Source organism: Rhinichthys klamathensis, unplaced genomic scaffold (genome assembly GCF_029890125.1).
Source record: "Rhinichthys klamathensis goyatoka isolate OS25496 unplaced genomic scaffold, OSU_Roscu_1.1 h1tg000269l_1, whole genome shotgun sequence".
Lineage (NCBI taxonomy): Eukaryota > Metazoa > Chordata > Actinopteri > Cypriniformes > Leuciscidae > Rhinichthys > Rhinichthys klamathensis.
In genome coordinates, this window is record NW_026606789.1 from 183,056 (window position 1) to 203,726 (window position 20,671).

The following is a 20,671-nucleotide window of genomic DNA, read 5'->3' on the forward strand; positions in this document are numbered from 1 at the left end:
ATCTGTTTGAATTAACAACAATTGTTTTTGTTGTTCAAATGTCAGATGAGACACTGGTGCAGCAGCACTAACAAAACCTGACGCATCTTCCAAAGATTGAGATTCCAAAACTCCGCATTCAAATAACTCAGTCTTAATCACAGTTTTAATACTATCCTTTAGACGTTTATCTTGACTTGACAAACTAATTTTATAATGAGTTGAAAGTTCTACTAACTGATCTTTAGAAAAATCATCCAACAGAACTTCAGACGGAGCACTAATAAATTCCTCAACCTTTGAATCCATGATAAAACAAGAGTAGCCTACGGTTAACCAATTTACAAAAATATATCTGAGGGGTAGAAAGTGGATACACAATCCCTCTAACTAAATTTCTAAATTATCTAAACATATCCCTAATCTTCGTATAGTTACTTGCAGCGGGTTTTTATACACTGTAAACCAGTGTTTGAAATGGCAACCGATTAACAAGTTACCATCACAAAACACGGACGTGTTCCCGAGACAACTGCTGCTTTCACCATACAGAAAAAAACAAACTAAAATAAAAAAAATTCGGAGCATCCCGTTAAGGATATCCCGCTAAACCTAACCAGGGAAAGCATATCCACAAAAACTCCCCTCAAACATACCAAAAGAAATAGTCAATACTTACCGAAGTCAAAAAAAAAACCAAAACCAATCACTAAAATCCTCCACGAAATTTCAAAATTCAATATTCAACAAATATTACTACGAAAAAAAACACATCTAACGAATTAATCATCGGATTAACGAAATAAACTACTTAACCAAAGTTCTTAACCAAACAAAGTTTTAGACGAGCCCCCACATTTGTCACGACCGGCTCAAAGCCGTGGCAAATGAAATGGAGGACACAGTGATTGGATTGCAAAAGAAAATAACTTTTATTCACATAATTAGAAAAATGTATAAAACAATAAAACGTGGTCATCTGTAATGCCTGACAAAGGGCATGGGTGTAAATGTATCAGCCAGAGCAAACCAAAATACTAACCAAAGAAACTAACCGAGCCCAAATCAAACATAAATCGAACACAAAGTAAACCGGAGGAAAGACCTTTCTGTGTACACCAGTCAGTCTAAACATTTATAGAGGGATGAACAGGTGGACATCGTTCCGTTGATGAGTCTCCTAGCCACACCCACTAGCTCGCCGTAACAGGAAGAGAAGAGACTCGTCACACGTGCTAGTTCCGGGAAACAATTCTGATTCTCCCAGTGCGGAGCTATGAGGAGCACCGAGTGTGCGCGGGCACGAGATTTACAAGTGTATTTGACGCCCCGATCATAACGGATGGGGAGCGTCTTATCAATGCCCTGCGTTTTGTGATAACATTTAAACGCGCGGGCGGCGTGTGTGTTAGTAAGCGTGAACGCTCTCCGGCGGGCACGAGACTTACATTCATAACCTGTTTTATTGACCGTGTAACAGAGCGGGCAGATAGTGGGCACAGACCTGTGGACACATTTCTTATATTCAACACTCGAGCGGCTTTTCTGCGCTTTATGAGAGTGTGCTCTGTGAGTGACACGAGATTTGATGTGCTTGTGTGTAGGGGTGAACACTGGGGCGTGGGCACTTTCACTACACTTAAAACACCAACGGCGTGAGCCGGACCAGACATTATACTCTTTTTGAGATTTCTCTGGGTCGCCGTGAAAACGGCGTTTGTGTGCAGGCGAGCGGGTAAATGAACCGGCTCGTTGGCTGCCAAATGAACCACTGCAGTAGCCTGTTTGAAGGGGACTGTCAGGGAAATAACCTTTGACGGCGGTCCGGCCGCAGCGGGACGCGCGCGTCTTTTCTCTCTCTTGGTTAGGACGGCTTCGCGTGCTCAGACTTTAGCGTGATCTTTTGCCGAGGCCCTCTGGGGGGCGGCGGTCTGTGACGGCTGTCTGAGCGCGACCTAGGGCAGCCGCCCTGGCGTCGCTGCGAAGGCTGAGGCTGTGCTGGACGCTGGGTGCTGGTTCGCACCGGAGGCTGGCTCTGTCTCTCGTGAGAGCGGCCTGTGGCGGAGCTTGAGCGTCGCGGCAGGAAGAGGTTCATGGCCTGCGTGGTCTTCTGTACCTCAGAAAAACGGTCAACGATCCCGTTCACCGCTGGGCCGAAGAGACCAGTAGGGGAGAGCGGCGCGTTCAGGAAGGTGGCGCGCTCAGCCTCCCTCATATCCGTGAGCGTTAACCAGAGGTGCCTCTCTGTCACAGTCAACGCGGCCATGGCTCGTCCGATGGCTTGAGCTGCGGTCTTGGTGGCGCGGAGAGAGAGATCCGTCGCGCTTCTCAGATCTGTAACCGCAGCTGGGTCCTGGCCCTTCTCGTCCCATTCACGGAGGAGGTCGGCTTGCAGGATTTGTAAAACAGCCATGGAGTGGAGAGCAGACGCGGCCTGGCCGGAGGCGGCATATGCGCGGCCGACCAAGGCGGACGTGGCTCTGCATGCTTTGGACGGGAGGGCTGACCTTGACCGCCATCTCGCGGAGGGCGGACAAAGGTGCGCTGCGACCGTCTCTTCCACAGGAGGAATAGCCGTGTATCCTCTCTCGGCGGCGCCGTCCACTTGGGAGAGTGACGTGGAGGTCTGAGACTGAAGCCTCGAAGAGAAGGGTGTGTTCCACGACTTTGTCAACTCCGTGTGAAGCTCCGGTAGGAACGGAGCGGGCCTGCTTGCTGGGGCTGAACGGCGGCAACTTTGCAGGAAACATCCGTCGAGCCTGTTCGGCGCGGGTTCCTTCGGCAGCAGACGCATCAGCTCCGCATCAGCTCCAGCGCGGGTACGGCAGGATTCCTGGATCGACGAGGAGGCGGAGTTTAGCGACCATTCCTCGCTATCCGATGCCAGGATGGAGCAGCAGTCTCTCGTGGCGTGTCCTTCGGCCTCATCCTCAGACGCGACAGCAGTGAGGCTCGTGAGCGGCAGCTGCGCGTCGGTGAAGTGAGGCGGGGAAGGCGAGAGCGAGGCTCGAGGGAGGTTCTCCGGCGAGCGCGTCGCTGTGGCCACAGGTTCCGGCTGTCTCTGGGAACGGCGCTTCTTTTTGCGCGGTCCCACAAAGGGCGGAGTGACTGCTTCCGGGTTGAAGGCTTCGAGTCGAGCCCGCAGGGTCGACAGCGGAAGCGCTTCACAGAACTCGCAGCCCCCGGACGCGAGGGCGAGCTCCGCGTGTTCCTGGCCCAGGCAGAGAGCGCAGATCACGTGGCGGTCTCCGACGCTGAGCGGGGCCCTGCACGAGCCACAGGAAGTGCGAGGCATCTTGAAAAAGACGATCGCTGCTCTTTTAGAAGAGAATACAATAACAATGTAAAAAAGAATACGTCGCCGGATAGCGTAGCTCGCACGGATGGCTGAAGGTGGCGAAGACGGCCGGCTTCCTCAGCGCTGTCCTAAGCTGGCTGTTCGCTGTTCGACGGCGGCGGTGGCTTCTCTCAGATCCAGCGATGCGAAGGGCTTCGCTGAAGAGACGAAAATCAGGGAATTCAGCCTACAGCCCCTTCTTTTATACGCTAAGCCACGCCCATTCTGGCGGGCTATGACGCTATGAAGGCGCGGGCGCCCTTCATTGGGCGTGACGTCACGCGGGGCTCACTGGTAGGCTGCAGCAGATGCCCGCAGGGCAGCCAATGAGCACGCAAGACTGCCTGCTCTAGGTCTGCTAGCTGCTGCACTGCATTGACAATGATTACAAAATTAAGGATAATTTTTTGGCTTCAATATCTCGAGAAGATGAATCTTTCCTGTAGCGTAAGCTAAACTTACGCAATACAAGAGAACCTCTCGTAAGAGAACTGGATTATTTTATAATGTTTCCTGGGGTGTGTTGGAAACTTTTCCTTCGAAGCAGAGACCAGGAGACGTTGGGATATCTTTCAAGCAGAAGTTATTCTTTATTGAGGACTTTGCTGGGTGTCGCTGTAGTCATCCAAGTGTGACTAAGGGAATTTTACATTGCAATTTATATACATTTAGGGGGAGGGATTTACATCGAGGTGGCATGTAAATGAAGTACAGGATTCAGTTCGTTACCTGATCTCATCAGCATAACAGTGTCATTCAAATGCATAGATGCTAATCCAATCAGCCTGACAGTATCACCCATACCTTCACGTTATCATAGCTTAACTTGGGACAATGACACTGTTCAGGAGGTGCATAAAGGCAAACCGTTAATGTCAGACACCTTCATGGCCCCTTTAAATCTGATTTAAAAAAATATATATATTTAATGTTATCCGTGTTATATTTCATCTGCAATAACAATGTGGACTTTTATAAAGATCCGTTTGGCCATTAACTTATAAATGCATCATTATGCATTAATATGAGGAGAGTTCTCTGCATGAAAGACCCGCGACTGCAGACGCAGCCCATGCATTCAATTGTCATAGTTTTAATTGCATAGCGAAGGGGGAGGGGCTGTCAGACACCGATGTTGCATGACAAAATAAACTTTTAAAATTCATACACTACACGATTGAGTACGTAGTGTATAAGTGTATAGTGCGTCAGTTGGGACAAAACACAGGTTTTTGTTTTTCCATGAAACAGGCAAGATAATATCCTCCCTTTTCCTACACTTTATGAGTGAATTATGGGAGTAACTTCCATAGAACTGTAAACAATCAGATACTGGCAATAAACTTGTTTAAAGCTTAAAACTCTTTTGCAAAAACGGGTACAATGAGGTGACATTATTCTACTTTCAGCAGATCATGAATAACCCCAAAAGCTCAAGGTCTTTGAAGAGTCATTGTCGAGCATTATTATGGGTCAAATATTACTGTAAGAAATAAGAATATTTAAGTCTATATTTTTATGTAACATAATACACATTTATCAAATTTTCCATCATTAAAGGGGTCATGACATGGTTTTTTGTTTTGTTTTATTATGTTCCCTTATGTTCAATTATAGTATTACTATAGTTCTCTTACGAGAGGTTCTCTCGTATTGCGTAAGCTAGCTTACGCTACGGGAAAGATTCATCTTTTCTGAGAAATTGAAGCCCAAAAATTATCCTATAATTTTGTATCCATTGTCAACGCAGTTCAGCGCCATCTCGTGGAGGGCGGGCAAAGATGTGCGGCGACCAGGTCCTCTACAGGGGGAATGGAGAAATAACCCTTCTCTGCGGCTCCGTCCACAACGCGAAGCGGGGTGGAAGAGTCAGAGCGAGTTCTAGCAGAGAGCGGGGCGTTCCAGGACTTCGTGAGTTCCGTGTGCAGTTCAGCCAGGAAGGGCGCGGCCCGTTTAGCGGCGGGAATCGAGCGCTGGCGGAAGTAGCTGCCGTCCATACGGTTGATGGTCTGCTCGGGGGGAGGAGACCAATCGAGCCCGAGGCGTTCGACGGCCTGTGAGAGGAGGCGCACTAATTCCTCCTCGATTCCAGCGTGGGTCCCGGAGGATTCTCGAGCCGAGGAGGCGTGAGAACCGGACCACTCCTCACTGTCCGAGGCGAGAAGCGAATATGTTTCCTTGATGTCCGCGGCGTCGTCGGAGGCGACAGAGCGGCCACTCGGTGGCAACGGTATGTCCGGAAGCGGCGGAGAAGGAGAGCGGGAGGCGACAGGCTCCGGCGGAATGAACGCTTCTGGCTGGGGTTCCGGCGGCCTCTGAGAGCGGCGTTTCTTCTTCCGTGGCGAAGTCAGAGGCGGCGCGGAAGCAACTTTTAGTGGCCTGAAGTCGAGCCCGCAGGGTCGACAACGGCATGTCTTCGCAGAGATCGCAGCCGCCATCGGCGAGGGCGAGCTCGGCGTGCTCCAATCCGAGGCAGAGAGCGCAGATGACGTGGCGGTCTCCATTCTCGAGGGGAGCGCGGCAAGAACCGCAGGAAGATATACGAGACATCTTTAAAAAGACGCTCGGCTCTTTTAGATACAAAATGTACAGGAAGCTTTTTGTAAAAAGGATACAAATCCGTCGGATGGCGCTAGCTCGCAGGACGGCTGAAGGTGGCGAAGACGGCCGGCTTCCTCAGTCTCCCAGATGCTCGCTAGAGTTTCCTTTTCGACGACGGCGGCTTCTCTCAGGATCAGCAGATGCGTGTAGCCTCGCTGAAGAGATGAAAATCAGGGTTTACAGCCTAGGACGCCAGTATTATTCTCTCTGACCACGCCCGTTTCGGCAGGCTCTGACGTAATGAGAGCATGTCAGACTCTCATTGGCCGAGAGTTCATTCGCGTCTCCTCATAGGCTTAAGCAGTTCTCTGTGAGCGAACCAATGAGCTGCTAGCTAGCCCGCTCATGGTCTGCTGCAGCTGAACTGCGTTGACAATGGATACAAAATTATAGGATAATTTTTTGGCTTCAATTTCTCAGAAAAGATGAATCTTTCCCGTAGCGTAAGCTAGCTTACGCAATACTCGTTCCCTCATCTAGAGAGAACCGAGGTTACGTTAGGTAACCGATTCGTTTTTTGTACAAATTTTTTTTTAAAAATGTAGTGATTTATGACCTTTTCCCACCCTGTTTCTCCCCCTCTGATTCAAACAGTCTGTTTTGGAGGTGTTTCCCCTTTAAGAGTTCAGTGTTAACGCCCATTGTTATGATTGGCTAACGTCAGTGCTGCTTATGCATAAATTATTAACGTTAATCATTTTGTATCACATGTAGGCTACACAATGCTCCCCCACGTGAAACTTCGGTCTTCCGATCTTTTACCATCTTGTCAATTCTCAATTGATTTTGATTCATATGCGCGAGGGAGAGAGAGAGGGAGAGCAAGACAGTTTGAAGGCGCGCGCGCGGCCGGGGCTCTCTCTCTCTCTAACATGCGCCCTGTCACACTCATCTACATCACGAGTCACCGAACAAATAAGGCTTTGGCGGGCTGCATATGCTGCAAATAAACTGCATCCAACTGCTTTCCCTGACGTCTGGATCGTTCGGCAGCATTCAAACATGTTGTTTGTACACAGCCAGGAACAGCACATCTTCGTGGCATCGCAGTCATCTTGTAAACAGACCCCCTCGCTGCACGTCAACGCATGCGATGATGTCAAATGAGGCGTAGTTGTCTTGTGCTGGAGGCGGTCATATGCAAACGACTGGTACGTCACTTCGTACCGTGACGTCACTAAGTTCAAAGGATCTAGAATGAGCTTTATTTAGAGCTTGATTAAATAAATGGTTCGTTTATAATGGGGAGGACGTCTTAAGCTATGAAATTTGCAGGAGGTTTTAATGGTACAAAGACCTCTTAAATACCAAAAGATCAAGGCAATTTGGTTTCTCATGTCATGACCCCTTTAATTGAAACATTGACAGACATTTCAAAATGCTCTGTTGTATTTTGTCAGGTAACAAATACTATATTTTTCTGCTTCAGAAACATTTTGTTAACACACTTCAACACTGCTGTTAGGGATTAGAAGTGAAAAGGGGGATAAGTTGGGTTTCAAAGTCTGTCTGAAAAAGGGAAACTGTCGTGAATGCGGAGAAAAGCGAGAGATTCTTAATGTATTCCAGTGAATTGTTCATGGGATATTGTTTATTTAATCTGGAGAACAGACCACAAGAGCACTGTGTCTTTTGTATTTTTGATATTGTTACAGTGCTAAAGTAAAAGAAAATAATCGGAACATAGTGAAATGAAAAAAGCTCTATTCTTGTGATGCCAATGTCCTATGGATAAAAATAAAGCATGATGGAAAATGTACATTTTATTCAGTCAATATGACAGATGAGGATTATTAGTAGCACAACCTTAGAATTTATTTGTTTGTCCTTTTGAGTGACACGATTCAAAATCGAGTGCCATCCATTTTTTAAAATGCAGTAGGTTTGTTCAAAAAAGGTGGATCACTTTTCCATTCTGAGAGTTGTGTAAAACTGTAATATAATAATAGAAAAGGGCACATTGTAAGTTCATTCACACGCATGTATAACCTAGTAGCATAATGTTGATACTAGCAACTGATAATGCTTTGCAAACAAAAGTTTAAGCCTAAAGTTTGATGGTCATATGTTGCTACTACACACAGAATTAACCGAATTTTTCACTGTAAACACGGCAAACGCACACATGACTTCCATTTGCTTTTGGTCATGAAATGGATCCATGAATCCAAAATTATTTTACTTTTTATATTGGCCTTCAACAATTTCATCAAGTTCAAAGACCCATTGACATCAGGCCGTTAGAATGCCATATAGGCCAGCTCTTCTTTGTTGCCCTTATAATGCTGTCAGGACCAACCGTGCCGCACAAGTGCTGAAAAGTGAAGCCAGTGTCTCGATCGCCCCCCGATGGCTGGTCCCAGTATAGGTCATAAAGCCCGCCTCCCCATGAAGTCTAATGGACGCGATGGAAACTAAACAATCAAATTACACTTCAAATACATTTTTTCAAAGAGGTTTTCTGTCATTTTAGGTAGTTTTTATCACGCTGATTTAAGTTTAAGTGTTCGTTTCTTTAAATAAGTTTGGTCTCTTAGTTAGTTATTTGATGCTATAAAAAGGGGAAAGTTACATCATGATTGACAGCTGTTATTGACCGCTTCTCTAAACGAAGTAGTCACTGAGGCACTAGTCTCAGCCTCAGACGTCACGCCCACGGAACGTTGGCTAAACGTCTGATGCATATGGTACACTTAACTGGAAACACTTCAGGAATGTCGAAGTCGTCATCTGATTGGTTGAATTTTATCGGATTTCCGGGGGGCGCGAGTGTCGCGTTTATTTTCGGTCCGCCGAGAAACAATGCGCAGACATGTGATTGCGGAAGAAAAACTGTTGTGTTTACATGAGTGACAATGAGCATTTATCCAGATCAGCTAAACGTAGGATTCTCAAAAGTATGCGAGGTTCACGGCATAGACTCTTTAAGAGATGTCCAGGAGTTTTGTTTGAGGCACTTAGTGGAGACAAAAAGAGATATTTTAGCCTGTTTGCCGACGGGATTTGGGAAGAGTATTATTTTCCAAGCCTGGCCGACCCTTTGTCAGCATTTAGAAGGATTCCCAGCAGATCCAATTTTACTAGTTGTGTGTCCGCTCCTATCTATTATGGAAGATCAAGTGAAGTACCTAACTGCGAAGGGGATATCAGCCGCGTTTGCGGGCAAACATGAAACAACAGACGCTGTCATCTCAGCTGGCCGATTCAGTATTGTGTTCGGTTCTCCAGAATTGCTTGTGGGTGTTAAAAAGTGGAGAGATATGCTTCAAACAGATGTTTACCGCGAGCGTCTTATCGGTATGGCTGTTGATGAAGTGCACGCCATTGTTGTTATACGTGCACGAACAGATCAATGACTTACTGCTTGTTTTCTTCTCCTTCTTTGATTTTCTATGCTGACTGACTTGTTGCACGCCGGTCTGTTGTTGTGGGGACATTTCCACGCCCCGAAACGTGACGCTGAACGAAACGAACTGTAATTGGTTGTTTGACATGTCGGTCAAACGGCCTTATGGGCGGGCCTTGGCCAAAGAAAGCTGCTATGAATTCCAGACCTTCAGCCGTCAGTCTGAAGGTCTGGCTACGCGAGACTACTGAAGCACCAACTGACTTTTTTTTGGATTTTTGGGAGGAGAATGGAGCTTCAACTTTAATTTCATTACATGTCCATAACTGATTTTCACACAATAAATTTTGTATTAACCGTTTCTGCGGGAGTGAGGGCGGGACCTTGATATCACGGCTTTACTTCCTGCTCACTACTGCGCGGACTCGGGTCCTGCGTTACTACTGCGCAGAACCAGGTCTCAAATCAGCGCAAGATGTCAGCGCCATATTAGGCCTTTGGCGGCTTCACTTTTCACCAATGGAAGAGAGTGAAGTGGCATCATCCATCTTTTTTTATAGTCTATGGTCAGGACTGATTTAATCATGACCTTAACCAGCAGATGTGTTTTTGTCCACAGTTCACAAATAATTGTGTAACCTTAATACATTTTGCAACGATAACAGTGCTATATTAATTAACTTCAGCACTTGATTAACTAAGTTGCAGTTATCAACATCGTTGTGTCTAAAATCTGCTTTAGTTTCCGTATTTGAGAGAGGCCAAAAGTTTTCAAATCTTGTAACCTTTGGCTCTATTTAAAAGGAAAAAAATGATATGTATAAGCAACATATGAAGAAGCCTTGTGATTTAATTTCAACAGCACATCTTCCTTAAGTCATATTGAAGTATTGAATATGAAATAGTATAAATAGTATTGCATCAGATTACTGTAAAGTATATCTTTTGTTTATTTCCACAGCACAATGTACACAGCCTTCTTTTGCATCAAGGAATGTCATCTTGTCAGAATCTTATCTCTCGACTCAAAGTTTCCCAGATGGATCAACCGTAACATTTGAGTGTGAAATTGGGCATAAACCAGTAAACTCAAGAGCAACTAAATCTGCTACTTGTGAGAGAAACCAGTGGACAAGTCTGGAATTAGAGTGCACAAGTATGTACTATCAATAAATTTTTTTGAGTACCCTACATTTGTAATTTTCCCTAAAGTGCCTTTGAATGATTTTTAAAATTGATATGAGAAGGATGTACAGTATTGGTCAGCAAGCCCTTAAATGGCTTATATTCGTAAGCAGTTCCTTTATAGTGAGGCAACACTAAAGATCATTTTTCAATATTTTCAGAAGTATGTGAAAACCACCAAATCTCAATAAGTCAATAATATCTTTAAAACTTTACAGAAAAAGCCTGTGGGAGTCTTCCAAATTTTGATAATGGGAGTTATGAAAGAACTGGAAATTTATTTGGTGACAAAGTTACAGCGGTTTGTAACACAGGGTAAGTGAAACCAATAAATCAGTTTCTTTGTGCTGTTTTAACCATGTATTTAGATTTAGATGTGCTGTGATTTGATAAGATGATGATCTTTCTCTTTTTTTTTCCAGATACATGTTGACAGATGGATTGATAAAAGACAGATGGTGCCGAGATCAGGGATGGGATGGCAGAGATCCTGTCTGTGAAGGTGAGGTTTTTTTCTTAAATTTGAATGAAATATGACATTGAAGAGCACGCATTTATTCAGAACCATTCATGATGAATATAAACAATTGTTATATGCTCTTCACTTCACTCTTCACTGAGATGCATCTGAAAATAAGCATTTATTCACCAGGATTTTTTTTCTCTTTAGTGGTGAAATGTAAGGCACCTCCAGCCATAGTAAATGGACAGCTTGAAGAGGGGCCTTTGGACAGTTATGATTATTTACAGGCCGTGTCCTACAAATGTAACAGTGGGTTTAGTCTTATTGGAAATTCAGCACTTCATTGTTCTGAGGATGGGACTTTTAAACCAGATCCGCCAAAATGTATGGGTAAGTTAAACAGCCAGTCAAGAGATGAAAAAAAAACTTGTAAGCTGTTTTTTTTTCTGTTGATGAATAAAATGTTTAATGAATAATACAAATAATTTACATAAACGTTTCTCTTTTTTTCTTTTTTCAGATGGGTGTCCAAAGCCTGAAATTTCACACGCAACTAGAATCGGTGGAAGATCACCCCCCTACAAACTGGGAAACTTTATAGATTACAAATGTGCTGATGGCTTTACAATGAAAGGAGACTTGCATATTGTGTGTGGAGCAACAGGATGGAACCCTGAACCACCAAAGTGCATTGGTAAGACTAAAATGATTGTATTATTGCATGACTGCAAACCATTTTATCTCCTAGTGATGTCACTCTGTTTAAAGGAGTAGCTCACCCAAAATGAACATGAATTTACTTGTCATTGTTAAGAAAGTCTTGAGCTTTTAGTCTAGCTGACTATCACATTTAGAGGGCTTCATTGGGATTGGGGTCCCATGGGACTAGGGGTGGAACGGTACACAGAAGCCACAGTTCGGTTCATACCTCGGTTCAGACATCACGGTTCGGTACGAGTTCGGTAAAATGGAGGGAAAAGCAAAACAAAAATGCAGAAGGCAATTTTTTTTTTATTGTGCATGTCTCAGGCTGTACCACCTGACCATTCATGTAATTAACATATTACTATTGTTATTAACATATTCTCTCTCTCTCTGTCTCTCTGTGTGGGTGTAGGTGTGGGGGGACTGGATTAAAGGAAAATAAATGTCTTAAGCCTTGTATTTTTTAAATAAGTTTTATTAATAAAGTAAAGGCATAGAACCAGTTTATTTGTAGTGTATTGACAATAGTTTAATTAGTTTATTAATTAAATTAATAAAAAGACAAAAGATCAATATATTTGTTTTCCTTAAATTTTTATTTAACTTTATTCTCATCTGAATTATAATTTATTTCTGTATAAAATAATACTACCATTAAAAAAACACATTTTATTTTATTTTTTAATCAATGTAGAATGTATAACTTTTTGTTTGAGGACAAGAAATGAAAACCAATGCAATATGATGAATGTCCAAAAGATGGCTCCCACAGACTGTTTTTAAATGGGTTGGATAAATAGATAAGATAACAGTTGTCATGACTCATGAATGTTTTGCCCTCCCGCTTATCTACAGCTCAGATCTAGAATTCTGAAGTGAAATAAAGTAGCGCTGTAATAATTTTTTTATGAATTAACCAGAGCAAGAGAAAGAGAGAGAGAGAGAGAGAGAGAGAGAGAGCGTGCGCGCGCGCGCAAGTGAGTAACCTAATATTGAAGCTTGTTGGTTTAATTAATTGTAACTGACTGGGAAACCGAAGTTTTCCCAAACTTGCGATGGGTGGACAAAAAAAAAAAATCGCTTGGGTCCCCTCTATTTGCCGTGTAAAAAGAAAGGAGTCAACAAATGAAGTTCACGCAGTCGATCAGTAACATTATCTTCCTCCATAGCAATCTGTAGTAGGCTAGGCCAATTGATTCATTCTTTTTCTCATTTGTTAAGTAAATACACATCATGAAATACAACGCCAAGAAATCCCCAAAAAGTGTCAGTGAACTTTCTTCACTAACTTCTTGTTACGACAAACACAACAGCACCTCAGAGAATAAGGAACATGGATTTTATTTGTTTTTGTTAATCTTGATTTCTCACAAATTGTGTGTTTTTCTGGGTGTCTCATGAACGCGCAGTCGAGCACAGACCATCGGCCAAGGTCATGATTTTCTTTAAATAAATGTAATATCGTATATATGCCACATCATCAGTAATCATTCTGTGATACTTTTGCGTCTTTTTGAAAATGCATGCAGCATATATTCTCTGGCTCTGTAGGCATTGTCCGACTCGGGTTCGAACTGAACACCGCTACTGACAGTTTCTGACATTTTCAGTGTGTGAGATTGTCCTGTTTTGTTGCCGGTATGAGCTCTTGAAGCTCCGCCCTATTCTTGAAAGGGGTGGGAGCTCCAGTTAATTTGCATTTAAAGGAACACACACAAAAACGGCACGTTTTTGCTCACCCCCAAAAAGTGGCAATTTCCACATGTTATAAAAAATTATCTTTTATTATTATGATTTTGAGCTAAAACTTCACATACACACTCTGGGGACATCAGAGACTTATTTTACATCTTGTCAAAAGTGGCATCCGATGTCTCCTTTAACAGTTGATAGAAATCTAATAAAAAAAACTGTCCAAATGTTTTTGTGTGGTGCTAGTATAACTTTATATTATGGTTAGTTTAGTTAAAGGGATAGTTCACCCAAAAATGAAAATCAGCCCATGATTCGATCCAGGGATGGAAATTAACTTTTTTTTGTCCACCTGCCACTGTGGCTGGTGGATTCCAAAATCTACCAGCCACTCAATAGTCGCTTTTCCACAGCCGGGCCAGGGCCGAGCCGTGCTAGTGCGTGCCAGAGCCAGTCGCGTTTCCACTGTCACTTCCGGGGCTTGATCGGGGCTTACTCTGGGCCAACGGCCAGGATTTCTGGCCCGTCGAATACCTTGGGCCAAAGCGGGCCAGCTCGGGCTAGGCGTGGTCAAGGTAAAAGGCGGAGTTTATCGGTGTTATGGAACGTTATGATCTGAAGCAAGATGCACATTTCACTTTTTTTATATCGCGCAAAATAATCGCTGCTCGAAATGGTGAATCGCCTGTACTGGTCTGTCGAAGATACCAAAGCTCTTCTGAGCATTTGGGCAGAAGAAAGGGTACAACGTCAATTTGACGGCGTGTGAAGAAACGAAGACGTTATAAAATACATCGATGCTGAACTTTCTAAGCTAAGCATTCAGCGAGCAACGCTTCAAGTTCAGGAAAAAAAAAATTTGCGGGCGCAGTATTGTACAAGGCGCCTCAAACGCACAATGGACAAAGCGGAGCTCAGAGAAGGAACTTTCCAAATTCCATGGTTCGACTTCGACTTGATGGACGGTGTGCTGGGTCACCGTCCCTCTGTTAGTGACGACTCGCGAGACAATCTGGACACTATTGCAGGCTGCAGCCACGGCCGGTGAGTTAATATACATGCTATCTTCCTAACTTAAAAAATGAATAAATTCATAATACCCGCTGAAATGGGTTGGGTTGTATGACGTTTGATCCAGAAAGGCGTGTTAGGGGCGGGGTTTAGGGCAGCGCTGCGGGGCTACTGGCCCGTTAGTGGAAACGCAAGCCCGGTGCTTGAGGCCCGAGGCCACTGGCTCGGCTCGGCTCGCTGTTAGCCCTGGCCCGGCCCTGGCCCGGCAGTGGAAACGCGGCTAATGTTTTTACTAGCCACTTTCTTGTTTTTAACCGACAATGTGTAACTGCATGTGAAAATTAATACCGTACTACAAGATCTACAATACTTAAGCATAGACAGTAAAAGAAATGGACACAGCGACCCCATAGATTTCAACGGAGAAAGTTGAAGCCCATAAAAGCACTCACTTCCTGATAGCCAAGCGCACTGCGCAGGCTCAAACTGAGCTTGACGACGTAGATGTGACGTGAGCAACCGTTCTGACCTTCTAGTAGCTGTGCCGAGACAAATCTGAATTGAAATTTGAAACAAATCTGTTGTTGAAATATTTTGTCCCGTTGCTTTTATGAACTCTCTATCTATGGACTTCTCCCTCGACTTTATGCCTCCATGACCACCCGATTGCCTCATAGACAGTAAACGATTGCCTACGAGCTTCTACTTCTGTCTATACGGTAATTTCTCTACTGTGCGACAGAGCGTCCCGTGGTTATGACGCAATCGTTAGCCTATTTTTACAAAAACGGCTTCTACGGGACCATAACGTAAGATACAAAGTAATGGAGCCTTTTTGTCCCGTTTCTTAAGAAATAAATAATGGACAAATTGAGTCTTTGGACACCTCAGATGTAAAGTTATTCGCTGTCAAAGTGACGCCAAAATGAATGGGAGTCAATGGGATGCTAACAGTAGGTGATAGCCAGCTACAATGGCGGCCCCCAGAGGAAGCTTCAGTTTCCGGCGGATGGATTACCCCCTTGTACTTAAGCCGTTTATTCCATAGGGTAAAGTCTCAAGGTGTGCCTCCTCTAAAAGTGTCCGGGTGAAACGGCATGCTACTTTTATTTACCCGCCATGGTGGCTGGTAGGTGAAGCGAGTTTACCAGCCACAACACAAAATCACCAGCATTTGGCTGGTGGCTGGTGCTAATTTCCATCCCTGATTCGATCTTTCAGATGAATACAATCGGAGTAATATAAAAAAATGTCCTGGCTCTTCCTAATCATCTCCGAACTAATCATTTCTCTTTCCGGTACTGACACCATAGCCTCCATGGGACTGACGGGAAGAACGAAAGACTAGGACCCGATCCCGAAGACTCGAGAGATGAACTAATCATTTCTCTTTCCGGTACAGGCAGCATAGCCTCTATGAGACTGATAGGGAGAATGAAAGACTCGAACCCGAAGACTTGAGAGATGAACTAATAATTTCTGTTTCCTGTACAGAACCCATAGGATGTTGCGCATGCGCAGTCAGCACAAAATAAACGAATCACTCTCTAAGACAACTCAGTAGTCCCGAGTCATATTAAAGATTCGTTCAAAATGAACAAATCATTAATGACCGACCCATCACTAGTTTATTGAGCCTTTTCTTTTAACAGTTGTAAACTTCAGTTAGTGTGTGCGTGAAGAACAATTCATAGTGCTCTCTACTCCAGTGTGATCTAACAGACACCCGGGAGAAAGACTCATGATTTAGAAACAGAAATAAACTCCAGCAAGATAAAGTACTTTTATGAAAAACCATAGACCTTTTTCGACAAATAAAGTATAATAATAGGAACATTGATCTTGGAGTGAGTTTCCTTGTGTTACTGTCGTTAACCGAACACGACGCGCTGTTTGAATGCTGAATGGAGAATGACTGAGGACAGTGAGGAGAAATACATTTCCATTAACTTTAACGACTTAAATATTAATTTGTACCTCACTTTAAGCTATCTAATGGCTTCAGAAGTCTTGGAATATAGTGCACGAAAACTTTATGGTGCTTTACAATATTTTTTATATCTTTAGTGGGGCTTAACAATAACAGAAAATAGTACGTACTGTTGTGGCTTTTCCTTTCCAACAAACATCATCACTGAGTAAGAGACACTCTGAGTCCAATTTAATAGTTTATAAAGTATTTATTCTCTTGCAAGAGAGATCTTCGTCACCAATATCGTGAGTCAGTGAGGAGAGATAAAGAGAAGCAGTGTCTGTCTTTTTTATATCTTGTGTCCTCCAAGGCCTTATTTCTGCCCTCCCCTCACAGGAGAGATATACTTTGTTTTTTCCTATTTCTCCCTGGCCCTGAGAGGTAAATGCCTCCTTAACCCTTTAGGCTATAACGTACAAATGCACTCAAGATTACCCCTTGACCACCTGCTTTTCCTTACCTCCACTGACTCCCAACCACAGTAAATTTTCACCCAAAAGCCCCCTCTCACTACATTCGTGAGAACAGATGAGGCCATCATTAGGAATCACTGAAATCAGAGTAATAATAGAAAAATTCCATAACAGTACAATATCGAACGTCACTGAGAAGCTGCAGGATTTTTGGGTGAAGAATCTCCCGAGCACTGCACTGCCTCCCGCCATGTCTTCTCGTACACAAAAAAACAATATTGCATGCTGCGGCTGTGTCAGGCTGATGCTGCCTGGACAGGATTTACTGCAAGTTTTCAAAATTGCAATAATCAAACACGGTTTTCATGATAATTACATTTTAAACGATAATACTAACCGCCAGGCATTTTATCATGAAACCGGTAATCGTTCCATCCCTACTTCAGGGTGAGTAAATCATGGGCTAATTTTCATTTTTGTGTGAATTATCCCTTTAAACACAATGTTTAATGTCTGTTATTCTGAACGTTTAGCATAGCCCTAATGTTTGTGTAATTCTTTCATAATTTCTACAAGCTGTAACAGAATGTTTGCGGGTGTGGGCGGGAGAAGAACACGCACTTTGCGGGAGCGGGTAATGGTCAGAAATTCAGCGGGAGCGGGATTAAGAAAACAGTCCTGCCCAGGGCTCTATATCACATTCAAGTAGCCTACCTCATGATACCTAAAATAGATTAAAATTAGACTAAAATAGTACTGGATCTGTTAATGGAGTTATGCATCAGATGACTGTAATTCATATTACTTGTTTTTCTCCACAGAGCATTGTAGCCTACCTGATTTTAGAGGATATGTCACTTTAACAGAGAAATTCGACGCACACAAAAAATTCCCACTTGGATCCAATGTAACATTTGAGTGCATTAGGGGATATGAACCAGTTAACTCGACAGTGTCTAAATCAGTTACCTGTGAGGAAAACAAATGGACAGAACTGATCTTCACTTGCAAATGTAAGTACTGCCATTAAATGTGTAAATCTTTTTTTCTTTCTTTTGTGAAACACAAAGGGTGATGTTTAGCAGAAAGTAAATGGGGCTGAGACATGTGGAGCTCCAAATGATAAAACACCACCATAGAGGTCACCCATACAACAATATTTCAGATTTTGACGGCCATGAAAGTAAGCATGTTGGACACTTTGATAGAGCAGAAAGTTTTCAATGAATTATGCTTTTTAAATTTCATTCCTCACACAGTGCTTTAGGATGGTTTCAGAAGACTTGGAATGTGGACTATAAGACCTCTTTTTTTATTTCAAGATGCCTTTGTGATCCGCTTTTTGTTTGATTTGCTGTTAATAATAGTAGAGTTAACAGGTCATGTTAAATCATAAATATATTGTGATATATATGTGATATATGTTACACACTAGGGGTGGGCAATATAACCAAAATCTTATATTACGATATGAGTCATTTTATTTCACGATAACGATATATATCACAATATAATTATTTTAGCTTTAAATAAAATTATGATATCAAACTTTTGATGCCATTGAAGTGTCATAAACCTCATCACTAATTTCAATTTTACAAAAAAAAAACTAATACTAGCCAAACTAACAAAAAATAAATAAAACTCAAGCTTACTGAAGCTAAGTAAACAATCAGTGATAAAATAGGAACAAAGAAACTAATTTCAAGCAATAGGACAAAAAAGCTACAATAGAACAGACACAAATTAAATAGACCTGAAAAACTACATACATTTATACTTATTAAAGTTACAAAAGTGATTCAGTCAAGACCCGAGCAATGAGATTCTGATGGTAGAGATCTTCTCTGTAAAAGTGAGGGTTTTTGTTTCTTAAATTTGACTGAAATGTGACATTGAAGAGCCCACATTTTTTTCTCTTTAGTGCTGAAATGTAAGGCACCTCCAGCCATAGTAAATGGACAGCTTGAAGAGGAGCCTTTGGACAGTTATGATTATTTACAGGCCGTGTCCTACAGATGTAACAGTGGGTTTAGTCTTATTGGAAATTCAGCACTTCATTGTTCTGAGGATGGGACTTTTAAACCAGATCCGCCAAAATGTTTGGGTATGTACATCACATTTAAAATGCCAGTCAAGAGATGAAAATTGTTTTTTACTCGTCAATTTCTTTTCTTTTTTTTTCTTTTGATGAGTAAACCGTTTAATGATTAATACAATTATTTTCAGGATAAGTAATTGTTTACATAATATATTGACACATTTCTGAAATACACTGACAAATTTATTGATTAATGACAATATTAATTTCACGCCTTTCAGCGCAAAATTAATATTTATTTACATCCCTATGATCTTTCATGGATCTCCGAAGAAAATGTTGAAAGTTTCTTCTCTCTCTCATTTTAAGCATAAGAGTGTGATTTGTATTTCTGATATTATCTAGACTTCTTGAACTCCTATTTTTAGTTACCTAACCCAATGTTAATGTTACATGTTTGACTCTCAGCCCTACCTTCAACAACCACAACTGCCACGATAGTAACATCCAAGGCTCAACCTAAAGATAATGGTATTGCACTCTTTGAATCTATACTCCATTATAACATTTTTAGATACACATTTATATTCTCCAAATGTCCCTGTTTTGAATATTTAAGAGTTAACAACGTAAAAATCCAGAAAGAGAGAGCTAAGAAACTGTCTGTAGTGGTGTCAATAATTGAGAAAATAGTGGCCTAAAACTTTGGACTGTAAATTTTTAGAAAACTCACAATTTGATTCAATGTTGATTCAGGGATGTCATTACAAAATTCTATACATAATATTATTATTATTAGGGGTAGGGATGTAAATTATCGATTAATTCATCAATCGTTAGTTGATCGACCTTATCGATCGATTAACGATTAACTGATAAGCGGCTATTTTCCTGAGAATGTAAATTTCTCACGGTATCAATAGTGATAGATGAAAAACTTGAAACATTAGCAGCAGCACTTATAATCCCCCTTGGTCTGAGAAAATAAAAGTAAAATTACTAGACCTGGAAACTGGTCATAGAACAAAATATAGAACTGAACACAACTTAAATCATCCCTGAGGAAGGTGACAGTAAAATTAGAGGGCAGAGTTTCCCATATGTTCATTTATTTGTGGCTGCCCGCCACAATATCAACGCTGATCGCCACCCATTGATTTTCAATATATATATTTTTTTAATAAGCCTATTTAAAATCGTAATGGCGTTCTTATTAGGGGCCAAGCACTGAAAGTGCGTAGGCACCTCTTGAAATCGTTGGCGTTCTTATTATTCTTCTTCCGTTTCTTCTTCTTCTTCCGTATGGAGGTCTATGGCAGGTGGCAGCCCATTGAACCGCTTGCGGGAAAGTTATGAAATTTGGCACACTGATAGAGGACAGTCTGAACAGTCACCATAGAAAATTTGGAGTCTCTAACTCAATCTAGCGCCACCAACTGTCCAAAGTTTCACTCATGTTTATGCTAATATCTTTTGAACCGTAAAGGCTAGAAACAAAAATCTGGGCTCAAGCCGATTCGAATGCACCCTATGACGTCATTTTCTGTCATGGAAATCTTTCCACCATTTTGAATTCTCCGAAAAACCTACTTTTTCGAACTCCTAGACGGTTGCTCCGATTTTCACGAAAATTGAACCAGATCATCTTCAGACCATGCAGACCAAAATGAAATTCAAATTGATTCGTCAAACCGTTCTCGAATACTGCGCAAACTAATTTTACGTAGCGTCTACGAAAACAGACTTAAGACTGTATCTCCGCAACGCTTTATCGTGACCTGAGGCAACATGCTGCGTTTCGGCAGAGCGCCACCTACTGGTCCGGAGATACGAAAAATGGCTATTTTTGCTTATAACTTCTGAACGATTTGTCCAAAAATCATAAGTGGTCTCATTAGATTCAGGGCGTCATGCCAAGTCGACTAA

At 42.4% G+C, this 20,671-nt stretch overlaps 1 protein-coding gene across 1 annotated transcript in view; it reads left to right on the forward strand.

The window, feature by feature from the left end:
- LOC130102102 (membrane cofactor protein-like) overlaps nucleotides 1–19,461 on the forward strand; it is a 52,589-nt gene extending 33,128 nt beyond the window's left edge. Inside the window, exons 2-8 of the mRNA XM_056268002.1 lie at nucleotides 10,225–10,419; nucleotides 10,667–10,763; nucleotides 10,871–10,950; nucleotides 11,119–11,301; nucleotides 11,432–11,605; nucleotides 17,526–17,717; nucleotides 19,214–19,461. Of these exons, the coding sequence (XP_056123977.1) occupies nucleotides 10,225–10,419; nucleotides 10,667–10,763; nucleotides 10,871–10,950; nucleotides 11,119–11,301; nucleotides 11,432–11,605; nucleotides 17,526–17,717; nucleotides 19,214–19,446 (1,154 nt within the window). The 3' untranslated portion in view covers nucleotides 19,447–19,461. The remainder of the gene's footprint in view (nucleotides 1–10,224; nucleotides 10,420–10,666; nucleotides 10,764–10,870; nucleotides 10,951–11,118; nucleotides 11,302–11,431; nucleotides 11,606–17,525; nucleotides 17,718–19,213) is intronic.
- Nucleotides 19,462–20,671: the final 1,210 nt, after the last annotated feature.